The 21,659-nt window shown below is 40.0% G+C and overlaps 2 protein-coding genes across 8 annotated transcripts in view; one reads left to right on the forward strand and one right to left on the reverse strand.

Annotated features, from left to right (window-relative positions):
• The window catches only part of pidd1 (p53-induced death domain protein 1), an 80,252-nt gene extending 58,705 nt beyond the window's left edge, over positions 1-21,547 (forward strand). For 6 of the 7 annotated variants that reach the window (XM_069896935.1, XM_069896946.1, XM_069896955.1 and 3 more), the window contains 5 exons: positions 3,183-3,301; positions 8,460-8,567; positions 10,617-10,686; positions 14,763-14,889; positions 17,283-21,547. In XM_069896935.1, the coding sequence (XP_069753036.1) occupies positions 3,183-3,301; positions 8,460-8,567; positions 10,617-10,686; positions 14,763-14,889; positions 17,283-17,520 (662 nt within the window). In that variant the 3' untranslated portion in view covers positions 17,521-21,547. Of the gene's footprint in view, positions 1-3,182; positions 3,302-8,459; positions 8,568-10,616; positions 10,687-14,762; positions 14,890-17,282 lie in introns of those variants that run through there. The other variant, XM_069896961.1, reaches the window with a different exon arrangement.
• LOC138742504 (large ribosomal subunit protein P2-like) overlaps positions 1-21,659 on the reverse strand; it is a 479,457-nt gene that overhangs the window by 68,739 nt on the left and 389,059 nt on the right. The gene's annotated exons all lie outside the window — the stretch shown is intronic.

Consider the following 21,659-nt stretch of genomic DNA (forward strand, 5'->3'; position numbering starts at 1 on the left):
CCGTGCACGTAACGAGTTAATTAGGTACAATTAAAACAGTGGTTTTCAAACTTTTTCTTTCCACTCACATCTTCTTTCTTTGGCTTGGCTTCGCGGACGAAGATTTATGGAGGGGGTAAAAAGTCCACGTCAGCTGCAGGCTCGTTTGTGGCTGACAAGTCCGATGCGGGACAGGCAGACACGATTGCAGCGGTTGCAAGGGAAAATTGGTTGGTTGGGGTTGGGTGTTGGGTTTTTCCTCCTTTGCCTTTTGTCAGTGAGGTGGGCTCTGCGGTCTTCTTCAAAGGAGGTTGCTGCCCGCCAAACTGTGAGGCGCCAAGATGCACGGTTTGAGGCGTTATCAGCCCACTGGCAGTGGTCAATGTGGCAGGCACCAGGAGATTTCTTTAGGCAGTCCTTGTACCTTTTCTTTGGTGCACCTCTGTCACGGTGGCCAGTGGAGAGCTCGCCATATAATACGATCTTGGGAAGGCGATGGTCCTCCATTCTGGAGACGTGACCCATCCAGCGCAGCTGGATCTTCAGCAGCGTGGACTCGATGCTGTCGACCTCTGCCATCTCGAGTACCTCGACGTTAGGGGTGTGAGCGCTCCAATGGATGTTGAGGATGGAGCGGAGACAACGCTGGTGGAAGCGTTCTAGGAGCCGTAGGTGGTGCCGGTAGAGGACCCATGATTCGGAGCCGAACAGGAGTGTGGGTATGACAACGGCTCTGTATACGCTTATCTTTGTGAGGTTTTTCAGTTGGTTGTTTTTCCAGACTCTTTTGTGTAGTTTTCCAAAGGCGATATTTGCCTTGGCGAGTCTGTTGTCTATCTCATTGTCGATCCTTGCATCTGATGAAATGGTGCAGCCGAGATAGGTAAACTGGTTGACCGTTTTGAGTTTTGTGTGCCCGATGGAGATGTGGGGGGGCTGGTAGTCATGGTGGGGAGCTGGCTGATGGAGGACCTCAGTTTTCTTCAGGCTGACTTCCAGGCCAAACATTTTGGCTGTTTCCGCAAAGCAGGACGTCAAGCGCTGAAGAGCTGGCTCTGAATGGGCAACTAAAGCGGCATCATCTGCAAAGAGTAGTTCACGGACAAGTTTCTCTTGTGTCTTGGTGTGAGCTTGCAGGCGCCTCAGATTGAAGAGACCACTCACATACCACTTTAAGTAATCCCTTACTAATCACAGAGCACTGATGGCATAGGGAATACTTAAGTGGTATGTGAATGGGAAGATAAAGGTTGAGAACCACTGACCTACAGGCTATGGCTCTAATGCTGGAAAGTAGGACCAGGATCTCTTCATCTGTGTGGAGGATGGTGACCTGTGCCAAAGTTTTTAATCATCATCCCTTATCAGCACTTCTGTGGAGAGAGAAAGCGATGGGAGCACAGTGGTTGTGGAAGAATGGAGCATGTTTTGAAAATCAAATCTTTTTTTGTATGTTAATTCCATAACTGACAATTGAGCCAACAACTGCTTTGATGGCAAGAAAAAAAAATCAACAAAAATAGCTGAGTACCCTGACACACAAGTGACTGGACATCTAGCACATAAACCATAAAGGAAAAATTGCAAGAATTAATTTCTCAGAATAAAAATTGTAGATTTTAGACTCCCTTATGACCATTCCACAGAAGTTAAAAAAAATATTTATAGTCATGGCATTCTTTCTTCAAGTGTGATATGAGATTTTATATGGCCTAATTCAAAAAACAGTGTATAAATTATTCAGTGCCCCCACCATGTTTTATTACAATATTTCAATCAGTTTTTTGAATTCTATGGAGAATGAGATGATGATACTTTAATTAGCTTGTTGATCATAAAGAATTTAGTCGTCAAGTAAACATGACCTAGGCTAGTAGCCAGATGTAAGACAGCGCAAAATATGTGATAATGCTCATTATTGTTTGTGTTAATCTTTTAAATCATGTTTTAGAGTACAGAGAGCCCTTTAGCCCAACAGGTCCGTGCCATTTATGAAGTAACTATCTATGAGCGTCTCGTTTATCAGCTCTAGGTCTGAAACCTCTTATAATGTGATGATTCCTGTTGTGAGAGTACCTGCCTCCACCACCCCTGAGGCAGTGTGTTTCAGATTCTAATTACCCTCGGGGTGGGGAAAAAAATCCTCTTCCAAACTTCTTAGCCCTTACCCTAAACCTATGCACTCTGCTTGAGTCTATTAAGGGTTAACGTTTCTTATTATCTTGATTTTGTATACCTCCATCAGGTCACCCCGCGCTAAGGAGAATATGCCCTGCTATAACTGAAATGCTTCATTTAGACAACATCCTGCTGAATCTTCTTTGTGCAATTACGTCCTTCCGATAATGTGGCAACAAAGACTGCACACAATATTCCAATTGTGACCCAGTCAAAGATTTATAAATTTGCACCATAATTCTGCTGCTCTCGTGTTCTAATTTTTATGGCATGGTAAAAGACCTTTCAGCCCATGAACCGTGCAGCCCAAATTAACTTACTAACCCTGTATGTCTTTCTATGTCCAGTCTAATGAAGAAAGGTATCCTAAGTGCCTTTATCATAACCTGATCTGCCTGTTACCTTCAGAGATTCTTGGCCTTGAATACTAAGGTCCCTATATTCCAGGGATGGGCAAACCACAGCTTGCAAGCCACATGTGGCTCTTTGGCATATAATGTGCAGTTTGCGGAAATATATTCGCTGAGACAGAAATCATACGAGCTGGTGCTCACAATGGTAGTTTTAGTGGGCATGGCAAATTTGGCATGTGTATGTGTGCTTTTTGATTATTGAAACAAATTAGCGGTTTAAAAATTACACATGAATAAATATTATTGCATACATATATTTCTTAATATTTATTTAAATTTTTTGTAACAATGTGCATGTAAGAGTAAAAACCTGCATGTAAAATTTTTTTCTTGCAGCTCTCAAACAGCTGAAGTTTATCATATGCGGTTCTTGCGTTCAGCAGGCTTGGCCACCCCTACTCTGTAGGGTGCTACTATTTATTATGTATGTTCTGCCAACTGTATATTATTTCTGTATATTACCTCTCACCAATCAGAATTAAATTCCAGCTGACACTGCTCTGCTCATCTTACCATTTGATCAGTATCATCCCATACATAGCCTGTGACTATTCTCTTCATTATCAACAACAAATTCTTCTTAAGTTCATTTAAGTCTTACGTTTCTTTCAGATCGGCCAGATTGCGTAGATGGGAGAATCAGTTTCACCTTTTACTCCCATCTTAAGAACAGTAAAGAGATTTACGTCTCCACTCAAGCAGACAGGAAAATGCAGTCTGTGAAAGGACAGGTGAATGATATTCCATTTGCTTTGTTAAAATGGCTGTCAATAAGCATCTCCATTGATTAGATTATGCTCATTGAGTATATTTGCTCTTGGTGTCCAGGATCCAGGAAGGTTCTTCATCTGGGTTGCCTCTGTGGTGATACCCATCGTACAACAGATTGGCATGCTCTTTTTCCAGGTAGCTCATCACACACTGGGTTACAGTGGAATCACAACGTAACGTCTATAGAACTTGAACCAAAGCAGTATATTACACTTTCCATATCTTGATATTTAATCAGTTTGGGAAGGTTAATCAAGGAAATAGAACTCACATGCACTCAATATGATGAGCTACCCAAGTTCTCAATTTGCTGTCTAAATGAAAGCAATATTTTTTATTAGTGGGAATAGAAATGTATTGAAGCAATTGCAAAGGTTAAAAAAGATTCAAACACACATGGAATGACAGAGAATTTATGTACAGGAAAGGCATATCTGGCCATTTGCTCAGTACAGGATTATTTACACACAAACCTACCTCCTCATCTTTTGCACTTCATCCAAACCAATGAATCTGTCTCTTGAAAATATTTTATCAGGAATTCTGATTTCCAGTTTTTTGGTAAACATCATTTATTGTCATCATTTTGGATCATCCTAATGTTGCTTGTGAAAGACAATTAGAGTGAGAATGTCGGCTGCAAAATTGTCAGGGTCCCCTGACACACTGAAACTAATGTTGGTTTCAGGGCAGTTTCTCAATGGAGGAGATCCTTGTTGTCAGAACTGTTGCAATATAATGTGGGAATATTGAGCCAGCTCTTATCACTACACAAGCAGTTTCTTCCAGCTATAGAGAAGTGTTACTAATGAATAGACACTGCAAAGTGGGAGGGATAAGATGTGATAGTTCTAGAAGGTCCTCCTGGAGGTTCGGGAAGCTGAAGACACTGGTGAACAGTTGTGCCTACAGAAGGCCTGGACATGATCTGCCTGAAAGAAAAGTAGGCGAAGATTAAGTTCTTGAGAATGGGGTTTGGGTGACCACCATAAAGGGATAAGAGGTCCGCAGCCACAGGCCCCAATTGATCCTATAACTTGTAAGATGGGAGCAACCATGGTCCTGACTTCTGAAGACCGTAATTAAAGAAATAGATGTAGTTGTTGCTGAGGTAGTAAGTGGTATGTCTCGTGGGGGATAAAACACGTAATTTGACTGTTATAAACATTTTAAAGCTGTAATGTCTTCAATCTCAGCAAGACATGATCTCTTCTCAACATCAACATTTGAATAGCCTCAAGCTAAATAAAACACTTACCGTTTTTCTCTACCATTCCTTCCTCAGGAGAGTAATCTTGCTTTTAATAGAAATTTTTTTTTTCCTTTCATATTTTAGCCAATTTAGAATGGACTGTTTTTAACATTTTGAGTGAGAGGAGGAGGTATTATTGATTTATAAAGCATTATACAACGTTGAAGCAAGCCTTTCGACCCATCTCATCTATGCTGATAAAGTTGCCTATCTGAGCTTGTCTCGTTTGCCTCTAAACTTTCCCTATCCACTAAGTCCAAAATTTATTTTAAATGTCATAAATGTGTTCATATACACTCCACCCTCTGTGTGGAAAAAGTTGCCTTCTCCAGATCAGTTTTAAATCTTTCCCCTTTCACTTTAAATCTATGCCCTTTAGTTTTAGACTCTCCCACCCGAGGGAAAAGAATTTGACTATTCACCTTATCTATGCTGCTTATTATGTTTATACATCTATAAGATTATCCCTCAACCTTGAACTCCCCAGGAACAAATCCAAGCCCATCCAGCCTCCCTTTATCACTCAAGCCCTCCAGTCCTGGTAATATCCTTGTGAATCTTTTCCAGCTTAATGACATCCTTCCTCTTGCAGAGCCACCAGAACTGCACATCATACTTCACAGTGGTCTTATCAATGTCGTGTTCAGCTGCAACAGGACGTCCCAACTCCTGTACTCAGTTGCATATCTAATAAAGACAAATGTGTCCAATGCCTTCTTCATCACACTGTCTACCTGTATTGTGACTTTCAGGAAATGATGTACTTGAGGCCCAAGGCTTCACTGTTCTGCAACACTTTCCAAGACCTAACCACTTATTATTTATGTCCTGCCTTGGTTTGACTTCCCATAATACAACATCTGGCACTTTTCTCCATTAAGCTCCATCTGCTATTCTTCAACTCACTTTCTCAGATGACCAAAAACACACTGAAGTGTTAGATAACTTTCTTCACTGTCCACACTACCACCAATTTGGTGTCATCCACAGACTTACCAACCATGCTAACTACATTCTCATCCAAAGTGTTGAACTTTAAATGATGAACAACAAAGCGGTTCAGTTCATCTTAGTGTGTCTGATATTTCTCTGGTGTCAATCATGTACCTGGTGATGTCACAAATAATGCAGCCCCAGGTCCTTTCTTCCTGACATAAGTTGGAGCTTTTGGGTACAAGCAAAGACCTTTGTTGAACGTTCATTTTACATTGTGCAACTTGTTGAATTGATAAAGTTAACAATTATAATGAGTTTATTGCCATATATATTTGACAATGTACCTATACACTGGAGCCAGACAGGTACTTTATTTAAAAAAAAACATTTACAACAAATTAAATTAAAAATAATAAATTCAAAAGAGATAATAAATATTCACAGTTACCATAGTGCAAGAAAGCAACAGTTGCATTACAATAGGGTAGGCAAGTCTTTTTGTGGAATCGGAGAGGTTTATTATTAGCACATTAAGGAGGTGGTTCAAGAGCCTGAAGGAAATTGTTCTTGAATCTTGAGGTGCTGACGTTTGGGCTTTTCTACTTTCTATTTGAAGGTAGCAGTGAGAAGAGGTTTTGACCAGGGTGATGGGATCCTTTATGATGTTGGCTGCCATCTTGAGGCAGCACCCCACATCTTCAGTGGATGGGAGGTCAGACCCTGTGATGAACCTGGCTATGTTTTCGACCTTCTGCAGCATTCTGTATTCCCGGGTATTCGAATAGCCAGACCAGAATTTGTGTCCGTTTCAATGGACCTTCTGCTGGCTTCAGGGCCCCTGACCAGACCAGATTCAGAATTCATTCTGCAGGTCGCTGGAGCACACTCCAAAGGTCACAGAACATGTTTTTCTCAACATTTAGCTGAGTATCAGACCCAACAGTGCCGTGTGCTCTGCCCTATCATCCTCCCATTGCTCTTTTCCCTGGGGAAAAGGGAAGCACCCCAAAATCCTGAAGTGTAAGATAGCCAACACTTTTAAGGAGCAGGCAAAGCAGCTTCACGCTGATGCAGCAACTCGAATCTTAATGAGGACGAGTCCTGTTGATCTACTCGGAGGAAAAGTAATGGGGAGAATGAAAGCTCGCAGATTGCAGATCACACAAGTTACTCGGCTGGGTTAGCGCTCATTGCCCTTGTCCTGTTTGCCAAAGAATGAACCTGTTTTTGGGATGCTGAAGAGAGAATATAGGCCAAGGTACTGAAGAGTACTCTCCTGCTCTTCCTCAAAATAGTCTCCTCAAAGCAATAAAGCATTGTTCTTTTAAAGTTTTGGAACTGCAAAATTATCATTCTATTGGGCCTCTCTCTACATGATATCACATCAGACATTCATTAAGGAATCAGACATAAAGAAGATTTATTTTCCATGTTCAAAAGGTGCTTCTGTTGTTGGTGGCAGTTGAAGAAGAGGAAGTTAATACCTATTTATTCTCTTGATCCAACTCTGCTTTCAATTATATTGAAACTTGCAGCACTTAAATTTTACATGATTATTAATTTGTAAGTCTAGAGCTATTGTCCATTCCTAATAGTTCATCCATCTTTCAGAAAATTTGAGAATATTTGATTTTCAGAGCTGTGGTGAGGATTGGTGTGTGTGTGTGTGTTTCTTTTTATAATTGAGGGGAATTTGGATCAGACTGTTTCAGTTCTGTCAAGATTTTTTTTATTTTTGCTCCTTTGGATTGCTGCCCTACAAACTAACAACTATACTGCTCTTTGACGCAGAGTTTTTTTTAGCCTCTTTCTTCACGATTGTTCTTGTTAAATTTTTAAACCTGTTAAGTCAGCCCTAGACAATGAAACTTAAATGAAAAATGAACCAGCTTCAGTTAAAACCTCAGCATTATTTTAATCATTTTCCCAGTAACCAATTCCAAAAGAAAAATCATCGTTGACCCCAGGATGCTCATCAGTCACTTAGCAATATGGCAAGTAGTTGAAGAAATTCCTTGTCAATCAATAGTTCATATTTCCAATTGATTAATGCCCTTCAATGGAATGAGTTTCAGGTCCTTAACTTTTGGACCTTTTATGTTTGTGGTTCCTCAGTCCAAACAGGATGTCCCAGTTAAACTAAAACTTTGCTACTTGCATGTGAAAAATATCCTTCTATTTCTTGCCTATTTATGTCTATTTAGAAGACTCAAATACTACTTTTGTATCTGATTCCACCAGTATTCCTGGCTGCCAATTCCAAGGGTGGCATTGGGTTGGGTGCTGTTGGGTTTTGTTTTGTTAAGTTGATCTAAAGTTTTATTTGGGTTATTGTTTATGTTGGGGAGTTGTTAAGTTGAAGTTGGGTTTATTGGAGTTGGGGTGTTGTTGGGTGCAGTGTTCAGTTACCTCTGCCAAAAAGAAGTCTTGCTCCGCACATCTCCTTCAAAAATCCCTTATTCCACAGCTTAAATGTGTCCTCTAGTATGTGACATTTTTAATCTGGGTGAAAGATTCTGACTGTCTATCCTATCAATGCCTTTCATAATTCTATCAGATCACCCTTTAGCCTTTGATTTCCCCTCTCCCCTCCAACCTCCAAGAAAACAACCATGGTGTGCCCAACATCTCCTTGTAGTTCATGCCCTCTAAACCTGGTAAATCTCTTCTGTACCATTTCCAAAATTTCCACATCCTTTCTGAAATCCTTCATGCAACCTAGTCAAGGTTTTATATGACCTTGCCTTGCTGGAAACAATCTTGACCTCACCTTTAGACATTGGTATTGTCAATTGATAATGCTTACCACCACCCTGTCAACCCCAGTAGATTGTAACAAGAAGCACAGATTAGAAAGAACTATAACAAGCATCTCACACTCACACCTCTAACCACTTAATGGCATGTTATATTACTGATCTTCATTCTAGGTTTCCTTTTACAGAGGGTCCTTGCCAGAAAATGTACCTGAAGAGGTTGCTAAGAAGAGAAAAGGCCCAGATTCGATGTGGCTGGCCACTTTACCTATCAAGTTACCAGTAAGCCGTTCTATTTTTTGTTTGGATGATTTCTTTTCCTCTAAGCAACTGAAGCAAAGTTAGAACTGGCCACAATCACACGTACTTCAATCAAGGACAAATGGAGTTAAAAAGGAAGACAAACATTGCCTCATACTTCATCATGGTTCAGGAATCACAATAAAGTTCAATCTCTGTTTTTGTATCGGTTGACCTGGCAGTGAAGTTTGTTAAATTCAATGAATAGTCAGGGGTGATGTCTGGTGAGGTGGCTGACAGAGTATAACTCAGCAGAAAGCTGGAGTACACAGTTTTCTTCCAATGCATGCTTGGAATTCCATCCACATTTTTAGTCTGTGTCCAAAATTATATTTCTTTACGATTGAAATGCCTTTGCAGCTGTACAATGGTTACTGAGTCAACTTGCATAACTCCACAGACATTTCATGGGGCACTTCCTGCTGCTAATTGTTTTCTGCGTTGGATGTGCATGTGATGATGTCCTTTCCTGTGCAACTCTCATTTGGAGCGAGCCCATGAGAAAATCAGTCAGTGAGGTTCTGAAATATCCCGTTGTGTGAAGACTTTCAATCCAACTAAACTTCTGTAGATCAACTTTATCGGCAGCGATGTAATTTAAAGGACTCTTCCCCACTCCCCACCCCTGAGAATGTCCCATCTTTCACTGGAATCCTAGCTCAAGGAAACAACTACACGTAATTTATTTACTACCCCACACACGTCCCCATCCCCACCCATCCTCCCAAACCTCCCCCACATGCCATCATAGGTGCCTCAGTGACCCATCGCATAACAGCCTGTGAATGTAAGCTGTAACACCAATCATTTGAGTTGATCCCTCCCCCCGCCACCCTCACCCCACCCCTCCACCTCAATTCACTTTCAGTTCCTAAACTCTTTCATCATTGCCCTCTGGCACTAATGAATTTTCAAGTGAGCTGGGCACAATGCTGTAACAGCAACCCGAGTTTGAATCCAGAACTGTCTAAGGAGTTTGGACATTGTCCATGTGTCTCCGTTGGTTTCCTCCGGGTGCTCCAGTTTCCTCCCACCCTTCAAAACCTATGGGGGTTTGTATGTTAATTGGGGTATTTAGGAGGCACAAAGCTCATGGGCTGGAAGGGCTTGTTACTGTACCACAAATCAAAAATTTGAATTAAAAAAAATTCAAATTCAAAGCCATTCACACACCCCATGGTGATGGATTAATATGGCACTATAGGATACTTTTTAGAGCATAGTATTTAAACTCTATCCTAACACTGTAATAATGAAACAGATCTATGAATTAATGTTAAACTCTTGAGGGTGATGAGGTGGCATTTCCCCCAGCACTGCACCAAAGTGTTGACCATGATTATGTTTTGGATTCTGGTGTGGAGAGGGTGGGTGGACTGTAACATTCCAACTTTCTGTTCACCGCTCACAACATATCACGTTACTCAGATCCAATCAGGTCCAGGCTCCGATTCCTTTATTATCTTGGGCATAAATACACAAAATTTGTTCACTTTTGTTTGCCCATAAAGGCATACAAAGAGAGGCCATGTCCTGTGTGGCCCTACCAAGAAGAGAAATAGAAGCAAGAGAGCCTTCACAGACGCGGGGTATCCGAGGATCCCACCAGCTCCTCTGATGCCAGCGCCTCCTGCACTTCTGTAACCTCCGTAGTCGCACAGCCTTTTAAATTTTTAAATGTCAAATTTAGACATCTAGCACAGTAACAGGCCTTCTCGTCCCACAAGCCCATACTTCCTAATTACACCCAATTAACCTATACCCCTGGTATATTTTGAAACCAGAGCCCCCAGGGTAAACCCACTCAGATATGGGAAGAACGTAAGAACTCCTTACGGACCACATGGGATTTGAACCCCAGTCCCAATCACTGGTGCAGTAAAGGCACTGTGCTAACCGTGCCGCCTGTCTGTTCCAGCGGTAAACCCAGGTTCCAGCATCCAAGGCACCCTCTTCTGCTCCTATCACTCCTCTAAGTCCCTTTTCCTTGTTGTGCCATTTTGTTTTAAAAAGTTGTCTTACTTCCTTTAGAAACAGAAGTCAAGACTTCATATTGAATCAAGAAAGGAATCTTATCCACCATTAAATCTAGGTGATGAAGGTGAGACTATCTTATTGCTCAAATGATGTGTTTAATTTTCCTTTTGTGCCTATCCATGAATTAAACAATGGAACACACGTTGCCCACTGTAAACACCAGGAATTCTCAGAATAAGGAACGGTGCCTTAACATTCTTAGAAAAAGCTTAATTGAGGCAGAAATCTGATATTTCTCATTTAATTCCCTTTTTTCAATGGTGATAGTAAAAGTTAAGCACTTGGCTGTGGATATTTTTGTGTCCTTTAACTTCCATAAATAATGGAATCTAGACTAGAAATCTATTATTAAGTGCACCACAGGTGTATTTTGTTGGCAACTCAATTGGTACAGTAAATGAGATTGGAGACTCACTGCATGCATTGCAGTCGATGATTTTCACTCTGAGTCATCTGATGTGCAAAAACCCAGAGGCACCTTGGCATATGCAATGCCACACCTGGAAATGTTATTTATAATTTCAATGTCCATTTCATTTCAATCCAAATTGGGCAGAATAAATTGGGGACAAGCCTATGAGTTCACCAGGTATGGAAGGCCTGCTCTAATGTTCATAATGTTCTCTCATGCGCAGTTGAATTTTGCACTGGCTTGTTATCTGAAAAGGTGCCACCATAAACGACCCATATCATGTGTCTGGCCACATGGCAAAAATTTACACACCTCTGATTTAATGGGGAGTTAAAGTGCTCTCTGGAATGGTTGTTTTCTCTCTCTCTCTCTCTCTCTCTCTCTCTCTCTCTCTCTCTCTCTCTCTCTCTCTCCCTCTCCCCTCTCTCTTATTTTCTCCCCCTCTCTCTCATTCTGTGCAAAATATTGCCACCTTGAACTATGTTTATATGTGAGATACAAAATGGTAATCAATAAACAAATCATGGTCAATTGGAAAATCGAAATTACCAGCAGTTGATAGATTTTTGACACTAGATGGCAAAAGCTAAAGATAGATCGGTCATGTCAAGAATGCTTTAGTCATTTATTGCTTGGTGAATATGTCAGGTCATGGAGTCATGACCATGTGAGTCAAGAATGATCAATTCCACTCATTGCTTAGATCTTTCTGTTTAAAACTATAATAATGCACCTCGTGAAGTAGGATTTTCTTTTCAACTAAAACTAAATTTGCACCACATCTCTAATTTTCTTTATTGCGTTATTTAGAAATGTACACCTGGATGATTGGTTATTTGACTAAGTGTCCCTAGTATGTAGATGAGTGTTAGAATCTTGGGGAATTGAAGGGAATCCAGGAGAATACAATGGGATTACTGTAGGATTGCTTTAAAAGAGTGTTTGATTCCAGAATTGTCTCTGAGCCATAAAGCTTCTTCCTCTGCATCTGTGTATTGATGTCCTTCATTTTCTTGGATCTTATCTTAAGGGTGGCATGGTTGGCATGGCACTTAGCACAATACCTTTACAGTGCCAGTGATCGGGACCGGACCAGGGTTCGAATCTCGCACTGTCTGTAAGGAGTTTGTATTGTTCTCCCTGTGTCTTCATAGGTTTTCTCCGGGGGCTCCAGTTTCCTCCCACCCTTCAAAACGTACCAGGGGTATAGTTTAATGGGGTGTAAATTGGGCAGCATGGACTTGTGGGCCAAAATGGCCTGTTACCGTGCTGCATTGTAAATTCAAATTTATCATCCCTTGAGTAAATGCACAAAGATAGTTGACTCTAGAAAATCTGGGTCATTTGAAAGTGATCATGGAGAGACATGTAATGCCACATCGTTTAGTTGGAAAATGGAATTACAGTTCTGGTACTAAGTCTTGATTTGATTCCACTACAAGCATTTTGGAAAGTCCCCTGACAAGCTGGTTAGAGGATGATTTGGCCGGGCCTCCCAGCTGTACGTCTTTTTGTGTGTATGGGGGAAATGAAAGATCTTGCTCGTTCGAAACGCGATATGTCAGTTTGAGATGCATGGTTGGTTGCTGTTGGTGAGCTGCAGCTATTGGTCCTGAACCGCCAGCACATGTAATATTACTGAAGTTGCCCTTAACCCACATAGTCAGTTGGTAACCATGGCCTGTGTATGACTTTATGGATTTCTCATGAAAAACTGTATATACTGCTTGTTAGTCTAGAGTATTTCTGCTGAGTCTTGGAAATTACACAGTTTGTTAGAACTGTCCTATTGAATATTAGCTCAGTGAAGAGAGAGAGAATAGAAATGGATCCTGAGAAAGCAGATAGACTTCAAAAATGCACAAATCTGTGGAGCATAGATAGGGTAGGAAGTAAAAGACCTTTTACATCATGCCCTCTTAGAGAGTATATGAAGAGGATTCTTTTGTACCCAGAGGGTGGTTAGAATCTGGAATGCCCTGTGTGAGTGGGTGGAGGAGGCAGTACTCACAACATTTAAAAAGTACCTGGACGTCGGATTTTCCACAAATTTCTAACACTAAAATTCATGATATGCTTCGTAATATACGATTTTATTTTCAGGGTGGATTACTAGGATATATTTATAATAATTTATTGGACTCAAATTTAGTCCCCAAGGCTGGGATCAAAAGAGATGGGGAATGAGATTTGAACATAACATTTTCAGATGAAGATTGGTCTCTACTCGCAGTTTGATTAATGATTCTGCATTTTGTGCAAGACACTGCTTATTACAATTTAAGGTGGTACAGAGAACTCATATGTCCAAACTTAAATCATCTCCATTTTATGCAGATATTAATCCATTTTCTGAGAAATGTGAAATTTTTGAAGCTTCTCTGATTCATATGTTTTGGCAATACCCAAATTTAGAGAGATTCTGGAAAGAGATTTTTCAAACTCTTATCAACAATTTTAAAGATTAATTTGGAACCCTGCCCATTAATTCCTCTGTTTGGTTTTTCTCGTGACTCAAATAAACCTTTATCGACATCTCCGGAAAAATTCTTAGCTTTTACTACATTTCCCCAGGCGAGCTATTTTATTGAAATGGAAAGGAGATTCATCCCCTACTCATACGCAGTGGTTCATATGATGTAATTTCCTATTTATTTAGAGAAAATCAGATATTGTAGCTAGTTGCTACAAGCTATGGCTCTGCAAAACAAATAACACAGGAGAGGTTATAGCTGCTTGCAGGTTAGCTCAGAAAGAACATGCTGTTCCCAGAAAGAACGACACAAACCCAGTTGAGTGTAGTTAACGCTGAACTTTATTGGGCTCACAGCCCTGTTTTTATTCTCAGGCTGAGGGGTGTGATCAAAGCCCTCTCAGCACTGATTGGTGTGTTTGTGATCCACTTTCCCCGATAGGTCAGTTAAGCTCTTTTGGTTGTGGCCAATTGGAGGGCAGTGCTGAGGGCCTCGTGCAGCCTGCTGGATCGTCACGTTCACCCTTCATTTTGTGAAGCCCCGTGGGGGAGCTGTGAAGGGCCGCTACAATATAATATTGAAGATAGAAAGTTTAAGTTTATGAAATTATGAGGCCCATTCTTATAATTTTTTTTATAATTGGAAGAATTAATAATTACTGTATATTCCAGTGATTCTTTGCCTGGTCTCCGGAGGTTGCCAGTGATTCCACATTATTATTGGGTTTTTTTAATTCCTAAACATATCAGGTAACCTTGACTAGAGGGAGGGGTTAGATTAGTTTAGCTTATAGTTTTTAGCTTTTTTTCTTTATTATTTTATCAGATTATTTCAATAAATGGGTCTGGCTGACATGGTTGCATACATTATTCTTATCAATAGTTTGAGGTACTACAAGTTACTATTGATGTAGTTTTGTACATTGCTTTTTTTATTTCTATGCGTGTTTACTTGTGTACAAATGAATCACTATGTAATTGTCAATTTTTATGTTTGCTGAAATGATAAACCCAATAAAAATATTTTTAAAAATCAAAGAAGTCCCTGGACTTGCGCTTGAATTGTTAAGGTGTAGAAGAAGGTGGATTAGTATAGGTGGGTAATTGATGATTAGGTTTGACATGATAGTCCAAACCAACCTGTCTGTTTTCTACGAACATGACTCCATGAGATCCAAGAGAAATTGGACACAGACTCTGCTTTATAATTTGGTGGATGTTATTTGACATCGCTTCTTACTTTATCTTTGGATAGAAACAGGCTACCTGACTGAAGCTAACCTTGGGAGTATTGCAAGGAGAATTGGACCAGAATGGCGGAATATTGGAATAAATCTCGGTTTAACCTACTCACTATTGGAAAGAATAGCATTCAATAACAGGTGAGAGGGACATTTTTATTCATGACAAATATCAGCCGTTCGGTTTACCATAGTGTTTTTAATACTGTGATGGTTATCCAAATTAATTCATAAGGGGACAGCAGCAACAAAAGATCATTATGCAATTTAGTGATTTTACATCACATGTTTGTAGGACAATACAAGAATAGAAAAAAAACCTACATAGATTTTTTGTTCAGCAAGTTACACATTTAGCCTTTTGATACATGGTTACTTGCATTGGTGTGAAATACTTGTGCTGCCTGCCTGCCTCATTTCTATACGTCCCCAATGGCTCAGGATGCAGCAATATTGCACCTGGACTGTGCAGTGTCACCACTTGGTCCAGGAAAAGTAGCTCCACTTTCTTCCCTCATTTTCTGAAGCTAACACTTTTTTCCACATTGATCATTAACTGGAAGCAGGTGTGACAAACTAATGTAAAGACAGCTTGTGTGACACCACTTTGTGTGAGGTGAATTGTTAATTAATACTGTAACCAGTGGGAAAACTAAGAGAAGCCCATGGGATACGGGATATCATTAGTATCGTGTATGTCATGAGTTGAAGCTTTCACAACCAGTATTGGGAAGTGTTGTTTCTCTTTGTTTTTAAAAGAAAGTGAATATATCAGAAGATTTACAGTTATAAATAAAATACCAAATGATGTCAAACTCATTGTTTATCATCAATAACTTTAATTAATATATTTTTAATCAAAAAAATACTTAAAACAATCCCTTAAGGTTTAAGTCAATGGTCTTTACCTTTTTTATAATCCACATCACCTTGAATGTTCCTTTACTTACCGCTGACCACCTTTTGCAAACCCATGGGAAGGGGAAGGGAGATGATTGCTGGTGAGTCCAGCCCCTTCCCAGAAAATCAATAGGAATTTTGTTATATTTTAATGGGAATATTTCTGAAAATTTTAGTTTTTTTTTTGTTGTCAAATTTATAACCTTACTTTATAATTTATTATGTCAGTAATATACAGTACATCTTCACCCCATCGCCATGGGCCATCTACAACAGAGTGGTCTGTTCTCAACCACACGTTGAGAAGAACTGGTTTATGTCATTAAAATGGTGATGGTGGTGTTGGGTGTGTTGTACAAATCAGGATAATCACTGCCTGGCATTCAGATAACAAATCTGAGGTGGATAAGTAGGAACCAACTTTTGACCTGCAAGATAACATATGGTGAGGGTCCACAAGAATCCATGGTTAAGTTGGCAGTTAGCGCAACGCTGTAACAGTGCCAGTGAGCTGGGTTTGAATCTGTTGCTGTCTGTAAGGAGTTTGTACGTTCTCCCCATGTCTGTGTGGGTTTCCTCTGGGGGCTCTGGTTTCCTCCCACCATTTAAATTGCCGTAGGTCAATAGGGTGGCATGGGCTCGTGGCTGAACAGGCCTGTTACCATGCTGTATGTCTAAGTGCTAATGCTCTCCTGCCCCAGACCTTCACAATGTCTGTCAGCCATTCCATAATCGTTCTTGACACAGAAAGAGGCCATCTAGCCCATCAAATCCATGCTGGCTCCCAGCAGAACAATTTCATCAATTGCATTCCATTTCATCTTAGAGTCTGTACTTTATTCTTTCTAACATGTCCATCATCTCTCCTTAAGTTCTTTTGTCACTGATCAATTAATTTATCAGCAAACCCTTGGCTGAAAGTGGAGTACTCAGTGAAAATCCACAGAATCATGGAAATAACATGCAAATTCCATCAAGATGTCATGGAATGAACGTGCATGTTCCATCAAGATGTCATGTAGCCAGGATCAAACCCAGGTCACGAGGTGTTCAGCAGAAGCTCGGACAACTAGTTTACCTGCTATCCATTCAAAGGTGACCTTGACTTTAAGTCAATTGTAATCATGATTTGGCCCATGGGATATTGAAATTATCACTGTTCAATTGTTCTAGTCTTTGTTTTTATCATTATTAATTTTGTTATTAATGTGATCTTTTGCAATCAAGGGAAATATTTCCTCCCATTGCCACATTTAACTGGCAATTTGAGTAAAAATTGATAAACGACCATAACAAGAAGTATCTTTAAGGTGTTGCATTTTAAATATTTTGCAGTTTATATTTAGTCCTTCTAGAAACTTAAGGACAGTGGCAGGTAGTTTTACTTACTCATGCTATTTGAACAACTAACAGCGTAGCATGGAAGTGGATGAAAAGTGATCTGTTCCTTTTCTACCTCCACACAGATAGACAACCTGGGGACAGTAGATAAAAGGGAACCAGGTCAATGTGCTAGAGATACTTCGTCCAGATAAACTCAGAACATCAGTTTACTTGGAAATGCTCTGCAAAAGAAATTCAATTTAAACTAGTTCTTGTCTTGTCTTTCCAAAACATTACCTCATTTTCTACAGGGATGACATGGATAAACAAATCTTGGAGATGCTTTTTACTTGGGCACATGACCATGCAAATGTTTCTGGCTGCATCAGTCATCTTATTCGAGCAATGAAGGAGAGTGATCGTGAAGATATTGCTGAGGAAATAGAGAGTATTATCGAACTTGGCAAGAAGAAATATCATGAGTCTATTCATCGAGTTGGACTGAGCCAAGGAAGCAGCAATGAAGATTCTGCTAACGGAATGGTGTAAGGCAGATGGTTTTGCTCTGCCAGAGAAGATGCATTTTAACATTTGCTGATGGTGCTTGAGGATAGATAGGGAGGTTTTAATTCCTACTAAACTTTCACTAGACTTATTTTTGTTGTCATTTGGTGTCAAAGAGGGAAATTCTCTGGAGAAATGATTCTTCTGGGCAGGATATGCATTACAGACCCCATGGGTTTGTATTTTACACAAAAAAAGAAGTGGCTCCAAGATTGTAAACAAAATTCAAAGCCTTATGCAGTTTACAGATTTCCTTTTAATTCACTGTATGTGTTACCAAGTGTAGATACCTCTCACCCTTGTGCTGATAGATATCTACAGTTACTCATGGAAACTTTCAAACATGGAGCAAACGGTTTAACTTAAATCTGCATCAATGTTGTACTCCATTTGAGCCCACTGGAACATAGAAGCCTACAGCACAGTACAGGCCCTTAAGCCAACAGTGCTGTGCCGATATACTAACCTACTCAACCAACTACTTAGAATTTCCCTACTGCATAACCCTCCATTTTTCTCTGTTCCATGTACATATCTTGTATCTCTTAAAAGATCCTATTGTACCTGTCTCTGCCACTAGTACATTCCTTGCACCCACCAATCTCTGTGTGAAGAACTTGGATCTTGCATTCCTCCTGCACTTACTCCCTAGCACCTTACTCCCTAAGCCCATGGTGTTGGCAGTTTCAGCCATGGTAAAAAGTCTCTGGGCATCCACACGATCAAAGCCTCTTATCATCTTGTACAACTCTATCAGATCACCCCACATCCAGTGGCATAGCTGAGCACAATCTTCAAAAGTGCTGCCCTTTCAATAGTTCCCTTGTGTGATGAAAGTCGAACTTCATTTTTATTGTTTTTTTTAACTTTATCAAATGGCCCTGGAAGAACTTTCTGGATTTATTCACTACTTTATTCGAACAAACTCCCAGTGTTTTGAACCGTGTGCTCAGTCTCCTGTGATGCGCTGGTGGCCACTGGCATCCTGGGAACCAAAACAAACCGTGATGTCATCACCTCCTCTCTGACGCTGGATGATCTCGTGGAACATCATCGTTTTCATGGAGGGGGTGCAGAGAAGGTTCACTAGGCTGATACCAGGGATGGAAGGACTTGCATATAAAGAAAGGTTGGATAGACTAGACTTGTATTCTCTGGAATTTAGAAGATTGAAGGGGGGGATCTTACAGAAAAAATATAAAGTTCTTAAGGGTTTAGCAGACTAAACGCAGATAGGTTGTTTCCAATGCTGTGAAAAAACAGTTTAAGGATAAGGGGAAAGTTTTTTTTTAGGACTGAGAAGAGGAAAATTTTCTTCTCTCAGAGGATGGTGGATCTGTGGAATTCTTTGCCACAGGAAGTAGTTGAGGCTGGTTCTTTGTCAATATTTAAGAGTAGGTTAGATTTGGCCCTTGCAGCTAAGGGGATCAGGGGGTATGGGGAGAAGGTAGGAACCGGGTGCTGATCAGCCATGATCATATTGAATGGAAGGCCCAAATGGCACCTATTTTCTATGTCACAAGTCACAATGCAGATATATGCAAGTTTCATACATAATGACAATATTACTGAAACATAAAATTATTGAACGTAGAATACAATTTTATATTATAGCTAGAAAATTAAATATTTTGTGTAAAGAAAGAAATGAGCATGTGTTAAAATTATTTTGTATGCATCTTGGTGCCTTTCTTATTTGCTCACTCCCTCAACTTTAGAACCTGGTTATGCCCCTGCTCACATCCTCCATAGCTCCAAGGAGAAAAGACCAAGTTCATTCAATCTCTCCTAATCCAGGCAGCATCCTTGTAAATTTCCTCACACCCTTACTTTAGCATCCACATGTTTCCTGTAATGAGGTGAATGGAACTGAACACAGTATTCCAAATGGGGATGAACCAGGGTCTTGTATAGCTCTAACATTACCTCACGGCTCTTGAACTTGATCTCACAGTTAATAAAGGCCAACACACCATATGCCTTCTTAACACTTAATCAACCTGTACAGCAGCTTTTGAGTGTCCTAGTCAGCTCCCTTCTTGGTCCCCATGTGGTTTTATTGTGGGAAGTATAGAGGTTTCCCATTTAAACACAAATAACACATTGTGAGTTCCCTGGGCTTGGTCTGGAACTCCTGCAGGTCCAGTTGGGATGTGCCAATCTTTAAGGTAATAAGAAACCAGGAAGAGAAGTTTGCGACACCAGATCGTGTCTACCTTTGTACTTTGGGGAGTTGAGTCCATGCTTCCATACAAAGATTTATAATCTTTGAGTTTTGTATAAAATATAAAAATTGGTAAGTTGGTTTCCATGGTTGGATTTTTCAAGCTGCCAATGTAAACCTCCTGCTCTGATTGCACAAGTGAGTCTTTTATCCCTTTTCAGCCTTTGTGCCACTTAGTGGTGCCTCTTCTCGTCACATAAACCTAGCCAGCAGTATAAAAGCTTACTTCAAGCAACCATGAAAACTAATGACTGTCGGCACTTCGAGAAGAAATTGTTTAAGCAACTATTTATTCATCAATAAATTATATTTATGCATTCCCGCATGAAGTGCTCCTTTCTCGTATATATGGTAGCATTCCATTATTGCCACTCTGGATGGAATGTGGCTCAGTATGTATCTAATTGTCTTTGTTTAATTTATAATCTACAAAAGAAAAGAACAATGTTAGTCAAAAATCTAAAACAATAAATAATGCTGACAGTACTCACCTGAGTCGGGCAGCGTCCTCAGTGAAAGGAACATGAGCAGAGCTAAAAAGGTAAGAGAGAAAATAAACTTTAAGTTGCAATGAAAACCAGGAAAGGGGGAAAGAACAATGAAAAACTATGTGAGAGTGTAAATCACAAATGATTATGACGGTGATGCAAGGCAAAAAGCAAGTGACGAGTATAGTGGAGGTACCAATAATTGTCTGAAACTGTTGAGTCTGGACCACAGTAGTCTATCCACCATCATGTCAGTTCTTTTGCACAAAACTGCCCCTGATCCTTTCCTCTCCTTCACTGTCTTCCTCCATTCCAGCAATGCAAAAAGTACACCTCAACCTACTCTGCCAGCATCTAAATTTAAGATCTCCATTTCCGTCCCCTCCAGAATGATGCCAACACTGAAGAATCTTTCCACATTTCTATAATAAAGGTACCATTATTATTACATAATGCTACATTTATGTAACATACATGAAATTCTTTAACTTTGTCTGCCGTAAGGAAGACAGAGAGTCGCCACTTTGTCCAGCACCCCTCACAGAAATTGCACAGAAATGAGGCCCCAGTGAGGAACAAACTCATAGCCCCTGGTTTGCACAAAATCATTAATGTTTCCTTAAGAACTGCACTGAGTATTAAACTTGTGAATGTATTTCCTTTTGCATATAGCAATAATGTTACGTTAATTTATTTTAAACCGTAGATTTGTTCAATTACAAAGAGTACATGGACATGAATTAATTCCAAAATGAATACAGCAACGAACATTGTTTCTTATTTACAAATTTTTAAATGGTGATTTATCCTTTAAGGAACACTACATTTTTTTTCCACTCTTTCCCAATTTGTAGCTCAAAATTGAATTTTTCCCTGCCCCATTATTCACACTTACAAAATGTTCTTCCCCTTCCCTGGTCTAAAATAGTCTCCTCTAGCTGGGGCTTTGTAAACATTCACATTTTTGAACTAAATCCAATTCCCTGGTGGAGGAACGCCAAGAATTAACTTAAATGATCAGGTGAAATGCAGATAATTCTGTGGGGAAGAACTTGCTGGCATCAGCCCTGGATATACCCTTTTCCCATATCCTCTAGGGATCAGTCTCTGCATCAGCACCATGTCCCAATGCTTGAGGACCTGGTGTACAGAGTTGGCATTTGCCAAGGAAGCACTGTTAATCAATCTTACTGCAGCAGGTCTACTGCCATCATACAATCCAAGAGCAATCAATGAAAATGGTTTGGATATAATCTATACCTCGAATTGCTTTCATTTTAAATGTGAAAATAAAGTCCCAGTGAGTTAATATGTGAATTCTCTATATAAAATGGTTTAGCAATTAAAAATTATGAAATTCCACAAACTGTGTCTCATTATTTCCAGAACTTTGGTGGGTTGTCCTTCCATAG

The sequence above is a fragment of the Narcine bancroftii genome, chromosome 1 (genome assembly GCF_036971445.1).
Source record: "Narcine bancroftii isolate sNarBan1 chromosome 1, sNarBan1.hap1, whole genome shotgun sequence".
Lineage (NCBI taxonomy): Eukaryota > Metazoa > Chordata > Chondrichthyes > Torpediniformes > Narcinidae > Narcine > Narcine bancroftii.